The 16497-nt window shown below is 44.1% G+C and overlaps 1 protein-coding gene across 2 annotated transcripts in view; it reads left to right on the forward strand.

The window, feature by feature from the left end:
- Positions 1-16497, forward strand: part of LOC122392160 (nucleolar protein dao-5-like) — a 179300-nt gene that overhangs the window by 29780 nt on the left and 133023 nt on the right. The window contains exon 3 of one of the 2 annotated variants that reach the window (XM_043386739.1): positions 15951-16079. The exons of the other annotated variant lie outside the window; for it this stretch is intronic. Coding sequence (XP_043242674.1) covers positions 15951-16079 — 129 coding nt within the window. The remainder of the gene's footprint in view (positions 1-15950; positions 16080-16497) is intronic. 2 annotated transcript variants of the gene reach the window in all.

The raw sequence follows: 16497 nt of genomic DNA on the forward strand, positions 1-16497 counted from the left end.
CTTTCTAACAGGTCCCGATTTTCCCGGTTTTTGGGTCATTGACCTGACCTGGAAGGTCACCCGATGACCTAGGACCTTAAAATTGGGTATCATCGGCTTTCTCTCGTGACGGTCAACACGCTCGTTTTTTCCGCGAAGCTCTAGCTCGATCAGGGGCCAAACGCGAGGGGGGGTCGTACCAACCCCCCTTGTGCCGTCGAAGGACGCAAAATGGCCTGTGCCGGCGAGGGTTAAGGTCCTAGGTCATTGGTTGACAGGTCAATATAACTCAAAAGTCGGGGAATCGGGACCTGTTAGAGCTTCGTAAAGTGAAGCTGTTATAGGGTTTTGCGGGGTGCTGATCACGAAATTCAAGTTAGTTTTAATCACAGATGATGTTTTCGTGCATTTAGGCCAGGTCGGGTCAGGTCAGGTCAGGTCACATGTTACGAGTGAACCAAAACTACTTCTTAAATGTTCAAACGGTTTCTAAATGCGAAATCAACTCCAAAATCTACCCTAGAAACATGTAGAACTCGAAAGAGTGAACAAAGGTCATCAAAGGTCAGTGACCTGACTGATCTTCACGTGACCTTGATACCCACTAGAATCCATGCGATCAACATCCTTTCACATGTTTGATCGCTTAAAGCCACAAAAAGACAATAAAACGCGTTCTACTCGAAATACGCCAAAACGCGATTCCGGCCAAACATGGTCTCGGAAAACAGGTCACAAGTCAAAGGTCTTTTGAGTCAGGGTCATGCAAATTATAGGGTAGGCGTAATATTGAATAACTCGAGGATATTGAAAGTTTCGCCGCAATCAGCCGCTTTTTGCGCGAGTTATTTGCGAAAAACTGAGGGTAGGAGGTCTGTTCGACACCCTCCTACAAGTGCGAAGGTTAAGGTCAGGCCGTTGACCAATGGCGTCAAAAGTGAACCTCTGTAAGGCCCCAAAATGTCGCGACGTCGCAGCACCCTTCGTGCCAGGGGACTTTTCAACGGGGAATGAAGCTTATATGATCTAGTACTATCTCCCAGAGGCCTCACAACTTGTATGTAGCTATCTCGTATTTTTCTTAAGAGTCACCTGAAGTCAGGTCGGTCACGCAACCTCACGATTATTAATCAATTGGGAAATATGAAAACTGTTATTTTGGCGCCGGGAGCCATCTAAAGCTGTCTCAAGCGCATGAATTCGCGATTTTATACAATTTTTGCAAGCCCCAGCATTCACTTTTCCATTATTAAAGTTAGGCGACTTCATTTATGACGTCACTAAGGTCACAGGAGATTTCACCAAAAAGTCCCGATCAAATTGAGCTAGCGAGTCGGGAAGCCACCAGTGGACTTGTAAGGACCTACCGCATCGAAGAAGCGATATGACCTCCTTGAGTCAGCCTCGTGGCCTGAGTGGCTCTGCCCTGACATGACCTGAGGTAAACACCTTAAATTGACCTCAACAAAAACAAAGCGTTAACTATTCGACGCGTTTGAGCATGCAAAACTCTTGGCTCTGTAACCACTTAAGGTGAAACTGTTTACCAAAAACCGATCCCGCGACTTAGAGCAATTATACTGACCTCAGAGTTTATCGGTGGACCTGAGACATTCAACTCGGATACCAGTTACTGCATCTCATACGACGCACGCGCTCAGTTTTATCCGCAAGGCGCTAGCTCAATTAGGGGCAAAAAGACGGAGAGGGGTCGTAATCGCCCCCCCCCCCCCCTCGGCCGGGGTATATGCAGAAAACCCAAAATTCCGTTGAAGGTTAGGTAAGCACTGAAGTGATATATTATGATGCGAGAAGGTATAGGCAAAAACAAGTATGCACACGAGCGGATGTGAATTAAACTGTGTTTGAGGTATGCCTTTTTTAGTATACATTCGATTTGCTTTAGTTATTGGTAAGAACAGATACAACCAAGAAGAGCGCCCCTGAAGAAAAGGTGGCGCACCGGGCGGGTGCGATTTTAAGGTCCAAGGTCAGTCGGGGACCTCTAAGTTCGGATCAAGCGCTGCATGTTAGGGTTAAAACTTAATAAAAAAATGGGAGCAAACAAGCATCCCGATTTTGGCAGCATCGTCATGCTTTGTCACGGCACTCATCCACTCCCTCGGCCGAAATATTAGTTCCTTTTTGTATGAGTTCTGGCATAATCCCGCACTGCATGTTGTTTGCCATGAAAAAAGCATGTTCAGCTACGTTCTACGCAGTACGCACTAACCTAACCAACATCCCATCATCCACCACTAGCCACCATCCCGTTCTGTGATCCGTTCCACCCCACACGAATCAGCCGAGATACTAGTCAGTCGGGCTAGCGCTATCCTCCCCTCCCTTCCTGACTGCACAGCGCTAAAACCCAGAGCCGAGACTTCCCGAGCGCGACCTCTGACCCCACGCGGTCCGAAGGGTCGGCCGATGCCTAAGGGCGCGCCGCGCGCCGGCCACCCGGATAGCCTCTGCCGAGTCTCCCTTCCATACACCGTTTACTACGCGCTCGATTCATTCATGATTCTGTGTTTCCGCGTCCCTCTCGCTAGGTGGCACCATGGATGTCATAGGCGATCCCAGGAAGATTGCGGCCAGAATACCCCAAACGGCAGAAAATGAGGTTTTTGGTGGATATCTCGGAAAGTATTTGGCATACAACGATGAAATTTCACAGTCTCGTGGTAAATGTGCATACACATAATCCGGGTTGATACTTATGCATTTAAACATTATATAGGACCAGATATGTCCGAAAAAGCAAAACCAACAAGACTTTTACTGGAGAGCCGTACGTGTTCTGAAACTCTCTGAGTCCTTGGCCCCAGCGTACGACACCATATGCTTTCGTTAGGTGTGCATTTGGACTCGTTGCTGTTGTGTCAATCATTTTCTGACTGCCACATGATGCCATGGGATACGTTGTGGTTTGATACCCGACCACTGTGTAATAAGTAATAAGCGAATGCTTTCGGAGTAAGCTATTTCCTTTGCTGCCTGTTTTCAGTGGTAGCTATTCGGAACTATATACTGTTAACCTGAAATTTCATTTTATTTTCCTTTATTTGAGTTGCACCTTATTCGAAAGCTACCTGATTTTTGTTATGCTGTATCTTGAATGCACAGTTTGGGCATTCCACGATAGATCGTACAGTCGGTTACAGGTTGATGGTCCACTACTCTTTATCCACCGGGTTCCTATGGCTCAGTATTGGCAGCAGCCGCCTGGTACCGGTAGGCTGTGCCGCATGACCCGAAAGTTATGCGGCACAGTCTACCCACGCCGTTTGATATCGGCTCGAGTCGCCGGGTGGAGCGCTTTGTAGACCAGCTGTTGCGTCAGACCAGCGCGGGGGGAGGGGCTCGTCTCGGTGGTTGGCGTGGGCTGGCGAGTGGTGTGGGGCGTGTTGGTGGACCATGGGGGCTTGTCGGGTGTGTGTGGTCACTTGCTGCATTGCACATTTTGTGTCGCTTAACAATTTCATTCCTGTTTTTGCTAAGCACAATGCACGGAAGACCCAGCGAATATGATTTACCTTGATGTATTGAATGGTCGGTTTTGCCATGATCAAATAATTAAATATGGTGATGAAATTGACCAATAACATGGCAGTGAGATGTATTTTTACATAACAAAATAGGCCGAAAATATAGAACATTTTAATAGTAAAATATAGTTCTATATTTTCGGCCTATTTTGTTACGTAAAAATACATCTCACTGCCATGTTATTGGTCAATTTCATCACCATATTTAATAATTTACCTTGCTTGTGCATTGTGCAATACGTGATTTGGCACGGTATCGAGGCATAGGCACGGTAGGTCTTGTGCCTATGCATGCTATTTAGGCAATACGTTTATGCAAATGGTAGATTGATAGGTACTGGATGTCAATTCTTATGCTAAATGTCGGCACGTATTAAATGAATGAATGAATCAATCAATCAATCGGACAATCAATCGGCATGTAATAAAACCGTATAAATGGCTCGCAACCACTAATAGCAATGAAACCATCCTAACTCGGAAAACTGATTATTTAGGGACATATTTGTGTTATGAGGTTATCGGTGGACCCAACAAATAGCTAAATGCACTTGTGTAAATAAAAGTAAGTGCATTTAGTTATTTGTTGGCTCCACCGATAACCTCATAAGCACAACTCGGAAAAGCAGCCGGAGCCCTGATGAGGCTCGAACCGGGACTCCACGCTGTAAGTTTCGCCAATGATCCATCATCATTCCACCAAGCTAGAGTGACCGGCATCCAAACCCACAAAACATAATTGACTTTGCCGCCGACCTCCCGGCCCCGCCGCCCGCCCGGCCGGACTTTGCTCCGGCCGTAGCCACCATCCGGTGTAGCTCAGCGTAGGAGTGCTTGACTGTCAAACTGACCGGTAGTGAGGGGCCCGGTTCGAAACGCTTCGCATGCTGGATATTTATTTCTCGGTGAGAGGCTTTGCGTTTAGTCCACTTTTCAGAAAGATTATTTGGTGACTGACCTGTTTTCTTTCTTTGCTGCAATTCATAAGGAGACCTCTCTTTCCGCACCCGCTTGGGAGATGGGTGGTTGACCCCCCCCCCCCCATGGGTTTTGTGAATATCTCTAAAACGAATTTTTGGAGGGGGGGATACGATCGGTTCTATGCGACAAGTGACCACACACGCCCAGCCCCAGGTCCGCTCACTCCCTCCCCACATCACCCCCTCCCCACACCACACTCCAGCCCGCCTCATCCACCGAGCCGAGCCAAATCGACAGGCCTGACCCTTGACCCCCCCCCCCCCCAGCCGGTGTGACGCAGCGTCCGGTCAAATCTCTACCAGGCGACCCGAGCCGGTGTCATACAGTGTGTGTAGGCTGTGCCGCTTCACTTTTGGGTCATACGGCACAGCCTACCGGTACCAGGCGGCTGCTGCCAATGCTGAGCCATGGGAACCCGGTGGATAATGAGTAGTGGACCATCAACCTGTGTACCCGACTGTACCAGGTCTGTCACCCTCATCTCTCAGATTTGAATGAAAATCGGTCCTAGGGGTAATCATAGGCCCCAACGGCGCCTGGTAAAATATCAGACTTCTCAGATAAAGTGTTTGAGTTATATTGCATAACATTTTTTAAAGTTCGGTTTGTAAAGGTGAGTTTCATGGACTATAACTAAAAAAAGGGTTAAGCAAGCAACAAACGGTGAGCAGCACTAAGCTTGCAATGAATCAAATAATATTATAACTCTTTAATGAGGTTAGTGCTTGTGCGAGGAACATGTTCATAAATAGTATAGAAAATGTAAAAACATGACCTTATTTCCTCGATAATTACCAAAACTAATGCTGTACAAATATATACTTTATTTGAAAGAATGTAATATTTCGACCACAGGTCTTTTTCAAACAGTTTCAAATTAGAAAAGATACCATTTCCATTTGCCGCATTTCCAACTGCCTTTCAACAAAAATTTATGGTTGAATCGTGCCCACTAGCTCACTCGCACCACTCATGAAATATTTGGCTAGCAAAAATAGCATCACATAGGGCACCTATTTTTCAAAATACATAGTTTCAGCCGTACGAGATAAGTAAGTATTAACATACCGACTGACCATAACACAAAACATCCTACAGGCCTTCGCCATTATTTCTCACAATTTCGTCTTAAGTCACCCAGCTGTCTACAAGGCATAACAGATGCAGCATGCCAGCAACTATCATATGCTGTCCAGCCAATTATGCGAGTATGCCAATTATGCCCATCTTTGCTTTCTTTGTATTCCATTCTGGTGTTACGGTGTTATGTGAATACTGGACGGATAGATACGTAAATGTGTAAAAGCCTGGACAGCATATGATAGTTGCTGGCATGCTGCATCTGTTATGCCTTTTAGACAGCTGGGTGACTTTGGACGAAATTGTGAGAAATAATGGCGAAGGCCTGTAGGATGTTTTGTGTTATGGTCAGTCGGTATGTTAACCCTCGCCCGCACATGCCATTTTCCCATCCTAGAACGCACATGGGGAGGGGTGGTTGCCACCCCCCCCGCGCCATTTCGTTCCTGTTGGAGATAGAGCTTAGCGGTAAAGACCAAAAAGATTCCTTGGGAAGAGACAAATCCAATGATACCCAGTTTTACCTTCTCAGGTCAGTCATTGACCTTCCAGGTCAGGTCAAACTAAAAAATGTTGCTGTTTTGGGTCACCGTTGGATATCAAGTGCGCTGCTTATCAAATACCGATGACGATGCTGTTTTCTGGTGCCAAGCCAGCTAGAACCTCTTTGTCACACTATCCGACCAGAATTTTGCTGCTGAGGTCATTTCAGGTCAAGTTAGGTCAAGGTCAATTATATGTGTTTGTATGTCTGTGTGTGTCTGTGTGTATACTGATGTGTGCACCGATTGTTTTTGGGTCCATATTACATGAAATCATGATCTGAGAAGCTTTTACCGAAAATGCAGTCAAAAAACTTCACAAAAAGTAAATTCAGCTTGCCTAAAACGCAATTATCTTAGATGACCTAGGTTGACCTTGACCCTGACCTTGACCCCTGTACATCGTCGAACAACATGTTCCATGATAGGTGGGAGGTAAGACTGGCAAAAAAGGCCGAAACCAGGGTGTCAAAAGCTCACAAGGCCCATGGCAAACGCAAGAGAATTGGCCATTTGGGTCATGACATGACCTGAAAAACAAGGTCATATCTCCGAAACCAAAAATCACAGAAACTTGAAATTTTCAGTGGACATCAAGAAAGGATAGAGGAGCAGCTATACGAAAAATCAGCCTTCTAGCTCTAAAAATGTTGAGTGCAGAGCAGAAAGACTACCTGGGGGGGGGGTGGCAACCACTCTGTGTGTTGCTATTTTTGCTAGCCAAATATTTCATGAGTGGTGCGAGTGAGCTAGTGGGCACGATTCAACCATAAATTTTTGTTGAAAGGCAGTTGGAAATGCGGCAAATGGAAATGGTATCTTTTCTAATTTTAAACTGTTTGAAAAAGACCTGTGGTCGAGATATTACATTCTTTCAAATAAAGTATATATTTGTTCAGCATTAGTTTTGGTAATTATCGAGGATATAAGGTCATGTTTTTACATTTTCTAATATTATAACTCTACAAATTTCAAAGGATAAAATTTCTTTTTTGAACAAAAATCGGATTTTTTTTTCACTTGCCTCTAATGGCTTTTGAGAACAAACATTTTCACATTTTTATTTTTTCAAAATAATTTTCAGGATATTTCAAATCAACATGCAAAAAATTAGAAAGGTGTTCTTTCTATAAGTTACTGATTTTCCCGCAAACAAAATGGGTTTTGGGGAGGTTAGTACGACCCCAGCACGCCGTTTCGCTCCTAATTGAGCTAGAGCCTCGCCGAAAAAACGAGCGTGTGTGCCGTTACAATTGGCAGCGATTGGTACCCGATTTTAACCCTCGCCCGTATAGGGGGGGGGGGTCGAACGGACCCCCTCATGGTTTCTCGCGAATAACTCGCGTAAAAAGCGGCAGATCGCGACGAAACTTTTAGTACCCTCGCGTTTATTAATTTTACACCTACCCTGAAAATTTCATGACCCTGACCCAAATGACCTTTGACCTGTGACCTACTTTTCGAGACCATGTTTGGCCGGAATCGCGATTCGGCGTATGTCGGCTCGCATTAGCCGCGCGTTTGCAGTCTTTTCGCGGTTTCAAGCGTTCAAACATGTGATATGATGTTGCCTCCATGCATTAGGGTGGGTGTCAAGGTCACCTGAAGGTCAGGTCAGGTCATTGACCTTTGATGACCTCGGTTCACTTTTTTCGAGTTTTACATGTTTCTAGGCCAGTTTTTGGAGCTGAATTCGAATTTAGCAACCATATGAACATTTACGAAGTAGTTTTGGTGCCTTCGTAACATGTTACGAAGCTGTCAGAGATGGTTGCCACCTACTACGAATACCCTTACTGGTTGACCTGACCTGACCCGACCTGGCCTAAATGCATGAAGACATCATCTGTGATCAAAACTAACATGATATTCGTGATCAGCACCCCGAAAAACCCCATAGCAACCACACCTTACGACGTTCTAACAGGTCCCGATTTTCCCGACTTTTGGGTCATTGACCTGACCTGCAAGGTCAACCAATGACCTAGGACCTTAACCCGCGCGGGGCTGGGGGGGGGGTAAATTTTACCCCCCCTCGCGAATTTTTGCGATATCTCAAAAACGGCGGCGCGCAGCGCCGCCAAACTTTCAGTACCTTTTCTTACATCAATTTGACACGTTCCCTGAAAATTTGAGCGAAATCACTCGGAAAATTTTTGTGAAATTGACGTTTTAGTGACGTCATGTTCGCCATTTTCGCCTCAAAAACGGCAAAAGTTCAAACGCCGCTAACATCTTCATTTTTAAAGGAATCAAGACGTAACAAAAAAGGTTATACGTAATTTTACTTTGTCTATCAAATGGCTATCTCGGTTTTTTAAAAATTTTGGATTTTGGCCTAAATTTTTTCAAAAAACTGATTTTTTTGGGAAAATCATTATAAAATCCAAAATTTTGAGTCTATCGAAAAAACCGGAATATATGTCAGAGACAGACATGTGCTTGGATCCGAGAGCTGGATCTATGATCTCAGTGGATCTCTCGACAAAATAGAGGGGTTGGATCTATGATCCGGGTGGATCTCTTGACAAAATTCAGGGGTTGGATCTATGATCCGAATGGATCTCTCGACAAAATTTAGGGGTCGGATCTATGATCTCTGTGGATCCAGCGGGCAAAAATTTGTGGAGGACCTATGATCTGTATGGATCTCACGGCAACATGTAGCCAATGAAACCCTTATCCTACATAATTGTACACCTTACAGTGCAATACAATTGAGAATTATCACTTCTGGACATGGTTATTGGTTAAGACCACTTGTAATCATTAGGTATCATCATCAAATTTGAATTTAAATAAACAACATTTGTACTACATTTAAAATAAACCAAGAACATGCATATTGTTACTTTTTGTGACCAATTGTAACTTTTTCATGACAGCACTGATGACAATCTTATCAACAAGCTACAGCCACTTTAATTCAATGAACAAGCAGTACAGACAGATGCAGTGGCAGCAGGGCACTGCAGATTTTCATTTTGGTCCCATTCTTTCCATGCAACGCCAGTAGGGCTAATGTTAAAATGCCAAAATCTATGGGGGGCACTGTACCCTGGTGCCACCCCCCCCCCCCCCTGTTCTGCCGCCTATGGACAGATGTTAGGGAATCAAACCTGGAAGCCAAATAGGTCAGTTTTGTTAAAAATAATCCAGCAATTCACTTCTGCCAGGTATGAAATCCCAATCCAGAATGTTCGTATGAGCTATTAGTATGTGCAACACAATTTCGATTTAGTAAGAATAGCAACCAACCTCTAATACTTTCCTAATAAAATTACAAGTTCAAAAATGGCATCAACTTCTTCAGATTACCTACTTTTGGCATCGTGCCACGTGTGATGCCATGCTGTGCTTTTGTTATGAGAGAGCCTCCCAAAAAGACAAACGAAATTCACAGCTCACGTTTTGGTAATATGGTTTTATTACGTCATTATCGTTTGACCAATGAAAAATCTTAATTTGACCAAAACCGTAATGATTCCAAAAGATTCCCCGTAATAGGCCCTTTAAACTAATGACGTAAGATATTGTTATTCTTTTGAAAAATGAATAAAACAAAGATGCAAGGCGCACACCGCTCTGGGCGATGTAATACCGTGTCAGCTTACTTTTACGTCATTAAATTCAACGCTACAAGGATGATATTCACAAACAATCGTATCGTAAAATTATGTGAGGCAGAAAAAATGAACATTCTTTAAAAAAAACTCCAGACATTTGAATTTCCAGTTTGATTTTTTATTTATTTTCATTATACTCGAAGGTAGAACGCCTAGCTCATTTGTTATTTGAAATGACGTCACGAGTTCTATTTAGATACTGAATAATCATTTTACGGTAAATATCCAAGGCCATTGCAATTGATATTTCGCTTCCCATCGCTTCCGCAGGCTGTTGAATATTTTTATACTTGTGTTTATATCTCAGTTTATTTTATCAAATATTTCTTTCAATAGATTGAAATACCTTTACCTAACCGAGCCACATGTGTCAGTATCATCTTTTATTGTTTATCAATCAATTGTGGTAGCTGGAAAGTGGAAACTGGAAAGCCTCATGGTTGTCTAATGCAAGATTGTCTTATCAATATCATTATGTAGATTCTAACATGAATTGTGATGTGGTAGGTACCTAGTTATGTATTGTTCATTAGTCATTACTTTGACTTACCTCTATGTTAATTGTTAATGCAAACTTTTCTGTTGGTAGGTATGTGAACTCTGAACAATCTTCATGTCACTCAATTCTCTCAAGTTGTGACTGTCATGAGCCTCCTTTATTTTGTATTCTGTATAATGTAACTGGATGCCTTTACTAATATGTCCTTTGTATAAGACTGTTTGTTTCTAACCATACTTTGGTATTCATAACTTCTTATGAAAGAAAGTTGTTAACATTTTGAGCACCTATGAGCTATGATCCCAATGGATCTCACGACAAAATTGGGGAGCCAGATCTATGATCCGAGTGGATCTAGCGACAAAATTGAAGGGTCAGATCTATGATCCCAGTAGATCTCTCGACAAAATTGAGGGGTTGGATCTATGATCTGAATGGATCTCGGATCGGGATCCATGGGATCGGATCTCAGATCCATTTTTCCGGATCCAAGCACATGTCTGGTCAGAGAAGTTGTCTATGTGCACCTACATACCAAATTTTAGAAGAATCGGTTCAAAAATGTGGGAGTTATTTAAAATTTTATGACGTCACGACACACAAAATTTTTGAAAAATGACTTTTTTGGAAGTTCTAGACCTTGTACGGAAACAAAAATAGCACCATTCGATTCGTCGTGAAAAACTGCATCAGATAGACACCTTTTTAGGCCTTAACAACCAACTTCAAAATTTGACCTCACTTGACCTGACCTTGACCTGACCTCGACCTGAAATTCATCCAGAGGTGGTCCATATCACTTATTGAGTGTGCCTATTGAATTCTATGAGTAAAATGACCCATAAAACATGTGTCGCACATGCCCTTTTCTATATTTTGTTTTTTGGTGACCTGACCTGACCTGACCTGACCTTGACCTTGACCTCTGAATGATATTGTATGCAACGAATATTGTCTTGGTAGCCTAAGAACACGTTTTGGGCGATCAGTCTCAGTCCATGACTCCATCCTTCGGCAACTACGGTGCAAGGCCGATACTGTAGAAACTTGCAATTTGTACCCTTGACCTGACCTTGACCTTGACCTCAAACTTTAAATTAAGTACATGTTTTTAGTAGTTTGTGATGAGAGCTTTCGATTGGCGTTTGAATTTTCCAAATCGGACCATTAGTTCGGGAGATAACAGGGGGGGTAAAATTTACCCCCCCCCCCCCAGCCCCGTGCGTTCGGCTGGAGACCCCAGCCCCGCGCGGGTTAAAATTGGGTATCGTCGGCTTCCTCTCGTTACGGGCAACACGCTCGTTTTTTCCGCGAAGCTCTAGCTCGATCAGGGGCGAAACGGCAAGGGGGGGTCCAACGGACCCCCCCCCCCCTTATACGTTCGCGACTGGAAAAACACCAATACGGGCGAGGGTTAAGGTATCAGGTTAACCGGTAACGACTTAGGTCAGGTCAAGTGACTGATGTTACGAGTTCGGTTCTTGGTAAATAACTTCGCAAAAAATGGACGCAGAGGCGCGATTTTGGCATCATTATGTTCGACTAGCTCAGGCGCGTCGAATGACATACTTTTTGTTTGGGAGAGGTCAACTTAAGTAGTTGACCTAGGGCCAAGGTCAGGTCAGAGCCTCTTAGGTCACGAAGATGGGCGAAGGATATCATATGGCACACCATTCGATTGGAAAAGTCTTCCCGAGTGTATTGGTGGCCTTTTTGACTCTCTAGCTCAAGTTGATCGGGCGTTATTTACGAAAAACTCTTATGAACCTAGTGACGTAATAAATAACGTCACTTAAGGTCAACAATGCAAAAGCGAAGCATTGGATTTTGCAAAGAATGCATGAAATCACGATACCACGTACTTGAGATAGTTTTAGATAATTATTTGGTGCCAAAATAACAGTTCCCGTATAGTTCTTCCATTGACTTATCACAGTGAGGTCACGTGATCGACCTGACCTTATGTGATCCTTAGAAAAATCCCCAGATACACAAGTTGTGGGACCTCTAAAGGACACTACGTATACGTCCTGTAAGTTTCATCCCGGACAGCTATGGTCATTTGCGTCCAAAACAATGTAAGAACAAAACAGCCTTTTTCACTCTCGCGCTTATAGGTGAGAGGGTTGGATGAACCCTCCATTCATTTTTTCAGATGACTCAGACTTAAATGGAGTTTTCAGTAACCCGTGATATCACTAGGCAGTTTCATCACACCATTTGTAAGCTCCCCTCCCGAAATCACTATTCGAGGCCGTTATCGTGACGCAAAATAATTAAACACATTTATAGAAAGTACACCTTTCTAATTTTTTTTTTTGCAGACTTCTCAACAACAAAGGGCCAAATGTTTTTTTACTAAGAAATAAAAATTTCAAATAAAAAATCGGTCCTAAAGGCCAAAAAATACAAATGAAAGAAAACTCCATATGTCATATATAAAAAAGTGTATTTTTCAAAGTTTCGAAAAATACCTAACAACCCTCGGCCCTCGCCCTGGCAGGGCATTTTTCATAACACGGCCTGGCAGGGGGGGGGGGGGTTGATGCGACCCCCCCCCCTCGCGATTGGCTCCTATGGCACCTAGAAACACCAAATTTGGTAGGTAGGTGACCTCCTGGAGTTCTCGCCCCTGTGCAAATTTGGTTGCTCTAGGTCAATATTTAGGGTTTTTTTTTGGGGGGGGGGTATAAATGTAAAAATTTTGCTAAAAACAGGTCAAAAGTTTTTCGCTTATAACTTTTGATCTAATTAAGATAGAGAACAAAGAAAAGCTTCAGTGAACTCAGCACGTCAAGGCGCGTCGAGTGATATACTTTTTTGCTTGCTTAAGTGTACTTAAAGTTTTTCTTAATATTTACCCAGCCAGCAATTTTGCTCCGGGCCCAAGCAGGCTCAAGTGCGGATTGCCCGAGATTTTTAGTCGGGCTAAAGTCGGCTAGGGCTTGGGCTAAAGTCGGCGTATGACACAAAAACGCCGACTAAAGCCCATGCTCTGCCGGAGGTATGCCCGCTCTGCGAGCTCCGGACAGCCGTAGTTTAGCCCTAGTTGAGCGACGATTGGCGTTAGCCCGATTTAAGCCCGAGCAGTGAATCCATTTATATAATGGAGATTACTCTGGGCCCGAGCGGGCTGAACTCCGGCAAGCCCACTCTGTGTGCCCTGTCTATCCCGACTTAAGCCATAGAATTGGATGGGGTTTATACATTGCAAACTGCTGTGGCTTTGCTCGGGTTCGGCTCGAGCGCCGGCTCCTGTTTTCTCAAGTCTCGACTTGACTTCTTCTTGCTTTTGCTTCACACTGGATCAAGTAGCAAGGAGCAGCCAATGCACTTTCAGCAGGCTGTGCGGTTTCAATGCATATTTAAAATTATTACGGTCACTCATATGCTCTGTTAACCGGTCATCGAGCATTGTGAAAGGAAAGTAGTGGTTGACTTTGATTGAATGTATATTTCAAACGACTACAGACACGTCAAATCAAACACAAATACATGAAACAGTGGACTGCAAACTGCAGCAATAATATGGCATGAATTATGAAAAAGCGCCATCAAAACTATAAAACAATCACAAGGCCCGCTAGCCTCCGTCCCCGTTCATAATACTTGGTTGAACACTCAACCAAAAGCATAAAGTAAGGACAGCAAGTAATCGCTCATCGTTTATAAGGAACTTCACTCTGGTGAATGGGAGCTCTGGAGGCGTCTGGCTCCTCCACACACACACATCTGCAGTAGGTGGTCGGCCAGCTTTCGGCGCGGTCTCCGTAAATGTAGGTATACGTACTTAATTATAAGCAGGCAGTTTCCGCTTAAACACTTGGCGAGGGCGACTGCGGCGTCCACCCGGTCCTGGTTTGTATAACTATTCCATTTTTTTGGAACCATTTGCTCTAATGGTACGCACCTGAAGAGATTAATTGGTTTAATTTGCAATTTAGATTGCATGTTTGCTTTTAAAAATAACTTATTGTTGCATTAATACTGTAAAAGCACTACTCATTGATCCGTATAAAATGTTCATTCGACTTTCAACGCGGACAGAGAATGGGCGTGCTCAGTGATAAGTAGATAAATATTTGTGTTTTGTATTTCATTTTCCTGGTTCAGAAGTGCTAATATTTCACAGAGATATAAAGGCACGGAATGCGGCTTTTCTGAGCGAGGGTATGAGTCGCCAGGCTGAACAGCTATTCAGCTTCATGTTTGATGGCGTGAAACTCAGTCAAACTCATGACGTTTACATACGATCAAGCGCACCATTCAATACACTTACCTACCGTAAAACTCCATGCCAGTCCACTTGATAAGAGCAGTGAGCACTACCCCTTCTTCGCGCTCTCACACGCGCCCAAACATCAACCACCAAATGCCCCAACACCGGTGTGTCTTTTCGTCGCACAGCGCGCAGACTGTCACAAACGCTGCACATGATTGGCGCAGAAATGCGCATGCGCGAACAGCCGAACAAGTATGGCTAAGCTCCGGCTTTACTCCAGTTAGCCGAAGGACACAGCCAGCTTGATCAGCCTGCGCTCCGCCCAAGTTAAGCCTGTTTTGGATGCGCGGGCAGATGTCGGGCTGAGCTACTGCTATCCGCACTTGGGCATAGCTGCGGCATGCCCCAGCTCAGCCCTAGTAAAAATACATTGGTTTTGATCAAAGTGGGCAAACCCAAGCTAAGCCCAGGCTGCCCGACGTTTGCCACAGTTCAGCCCAAGCGAATTGCTGGCTGGGTAACTAAACTTAAATTAATTAATTCAGTTCAAGTTAACCACATTGCATCATATTGCATATCATTCGATTCGGCTGATCACCAGGAACACAATGACACCATTTTTTAAGCTCTCGCGTCATTATGTGCCAAGTTATTGGGAAAAACGTTATTTGACCTCAGTTGACCTCATTTGACCTGACCCATGGATAAGTACACCAAACAAAGAAGCACCAAGTGACCTGTTGTTAACTACTATGGTTTCAAATCACAAAAGTGATGGAACAAAGCGGATATCTGCAGTGTTTTCCGAATTTAGTATTTTCCTACAGGCTTAACATTACAACGTAATGACCTCTAACTAACCTCAGGTCAGTGACCTCAAAAAACCCGAACTATATGTTATACAACTCGGTGAACTTGGCACATCCTGAAAGTTTGAAGGAAATCAGTGAAAAACTGTGAGTTGGGCAGGTGCAAAAAGAAAATTGAAATTTGACCATGACCTTGTACCGGTTTTTCTGACCTGGTGACCTGACCCAAGGTCACCCGAACCTCAAATGTTCAGGTCATATGTAAAAAGGTTGCCCCATAGGCTGTGCCAAATTTGGCGGCGCTGCGCGCCGCCGTGTTTACGCTATCTTCGACAAACCTTAGGGGGGGTTGCATCAACCCCCCCTGCCAGAGCGAGGGATAATCTCTGTTTCATTGCAAGTGGAATGCCATATAGCATTTGGCATTTGAATAATCCGTCTGAGAGTTAGGTACAGCCCGCCAGACTTAGCGCTGCAAACTGCAAACCAAGATTCAAAAAATGTTATAAACGCGAAGTCAAAAAATACTTATATGATAAGCCCGAAATGGTTACAGGTCGATTCAGAGCCCATGATTACCACTAAGACCAATTATTGTCAAAATTCGAGAAATGAGGGTGCAAAATTGGAAAAAAGTGGTACGATCTATCGTGGAATGCCCCAGTTACTGAACGTGGAGCACAAGAAGGAGCTGGACGAGGCATGGAATCAGCAGAAATCAAAGGAGCTGGCTCGGGTGGATATGGAAACCCGCTGCCAGAGACTCAAGGAAGAGCTCAAGACCAGCATCAACGTGAGCAACGTGGTGTCCTGCTGTGGGCGATGTTCGTACACCCCCTTGTTTTTTCTCACGAATGTCTAAAAAAACAGCGCCTGAGCGCCGCTGCTGTGAGCACATCTGTTTATATATCTTTTGTTTTGGAAATATTGTAATGGCTTCATACCTAAGTCTTTCAAGTTCAGGTCACCATGTAACGTCAAATTACCTCGCTTTATAAGAAAAGTTGCCATGCCTGCCATAGCCAAACCGACTAATGGACCGCTATGAAACTTTCAGCAATTGCTAAGACCAGTAAAACGCCTTTTGGGCGAAGAACGAGCGAGCGAGATAGTGAGCCCTGCACGTGCGCACATGCAAACGGGGCCCCAACTGACTTTTGCACGGCACCCTACTAACCGGTCCCCAACCGTGTACCAAATTTGAGCGCAAT

This window comes from Amphibalanus amphitrite, unplaced genomic scaffold (assembly GCF_019059575.1).
Source record: "Amphibalanus amphitrite isolate SeventyFive unplaced genomic scaffold, NRLGWU_Aamphi_draft 000472F_arrow, whole genome shotgun sequence".
Lineage (NCBI taxonomy): Eukaryota > Metazoa > Arthropoda > Thecostraca > Balanomorpha > Balanidae > Amphibalanus > Amphibalanus amphitrite.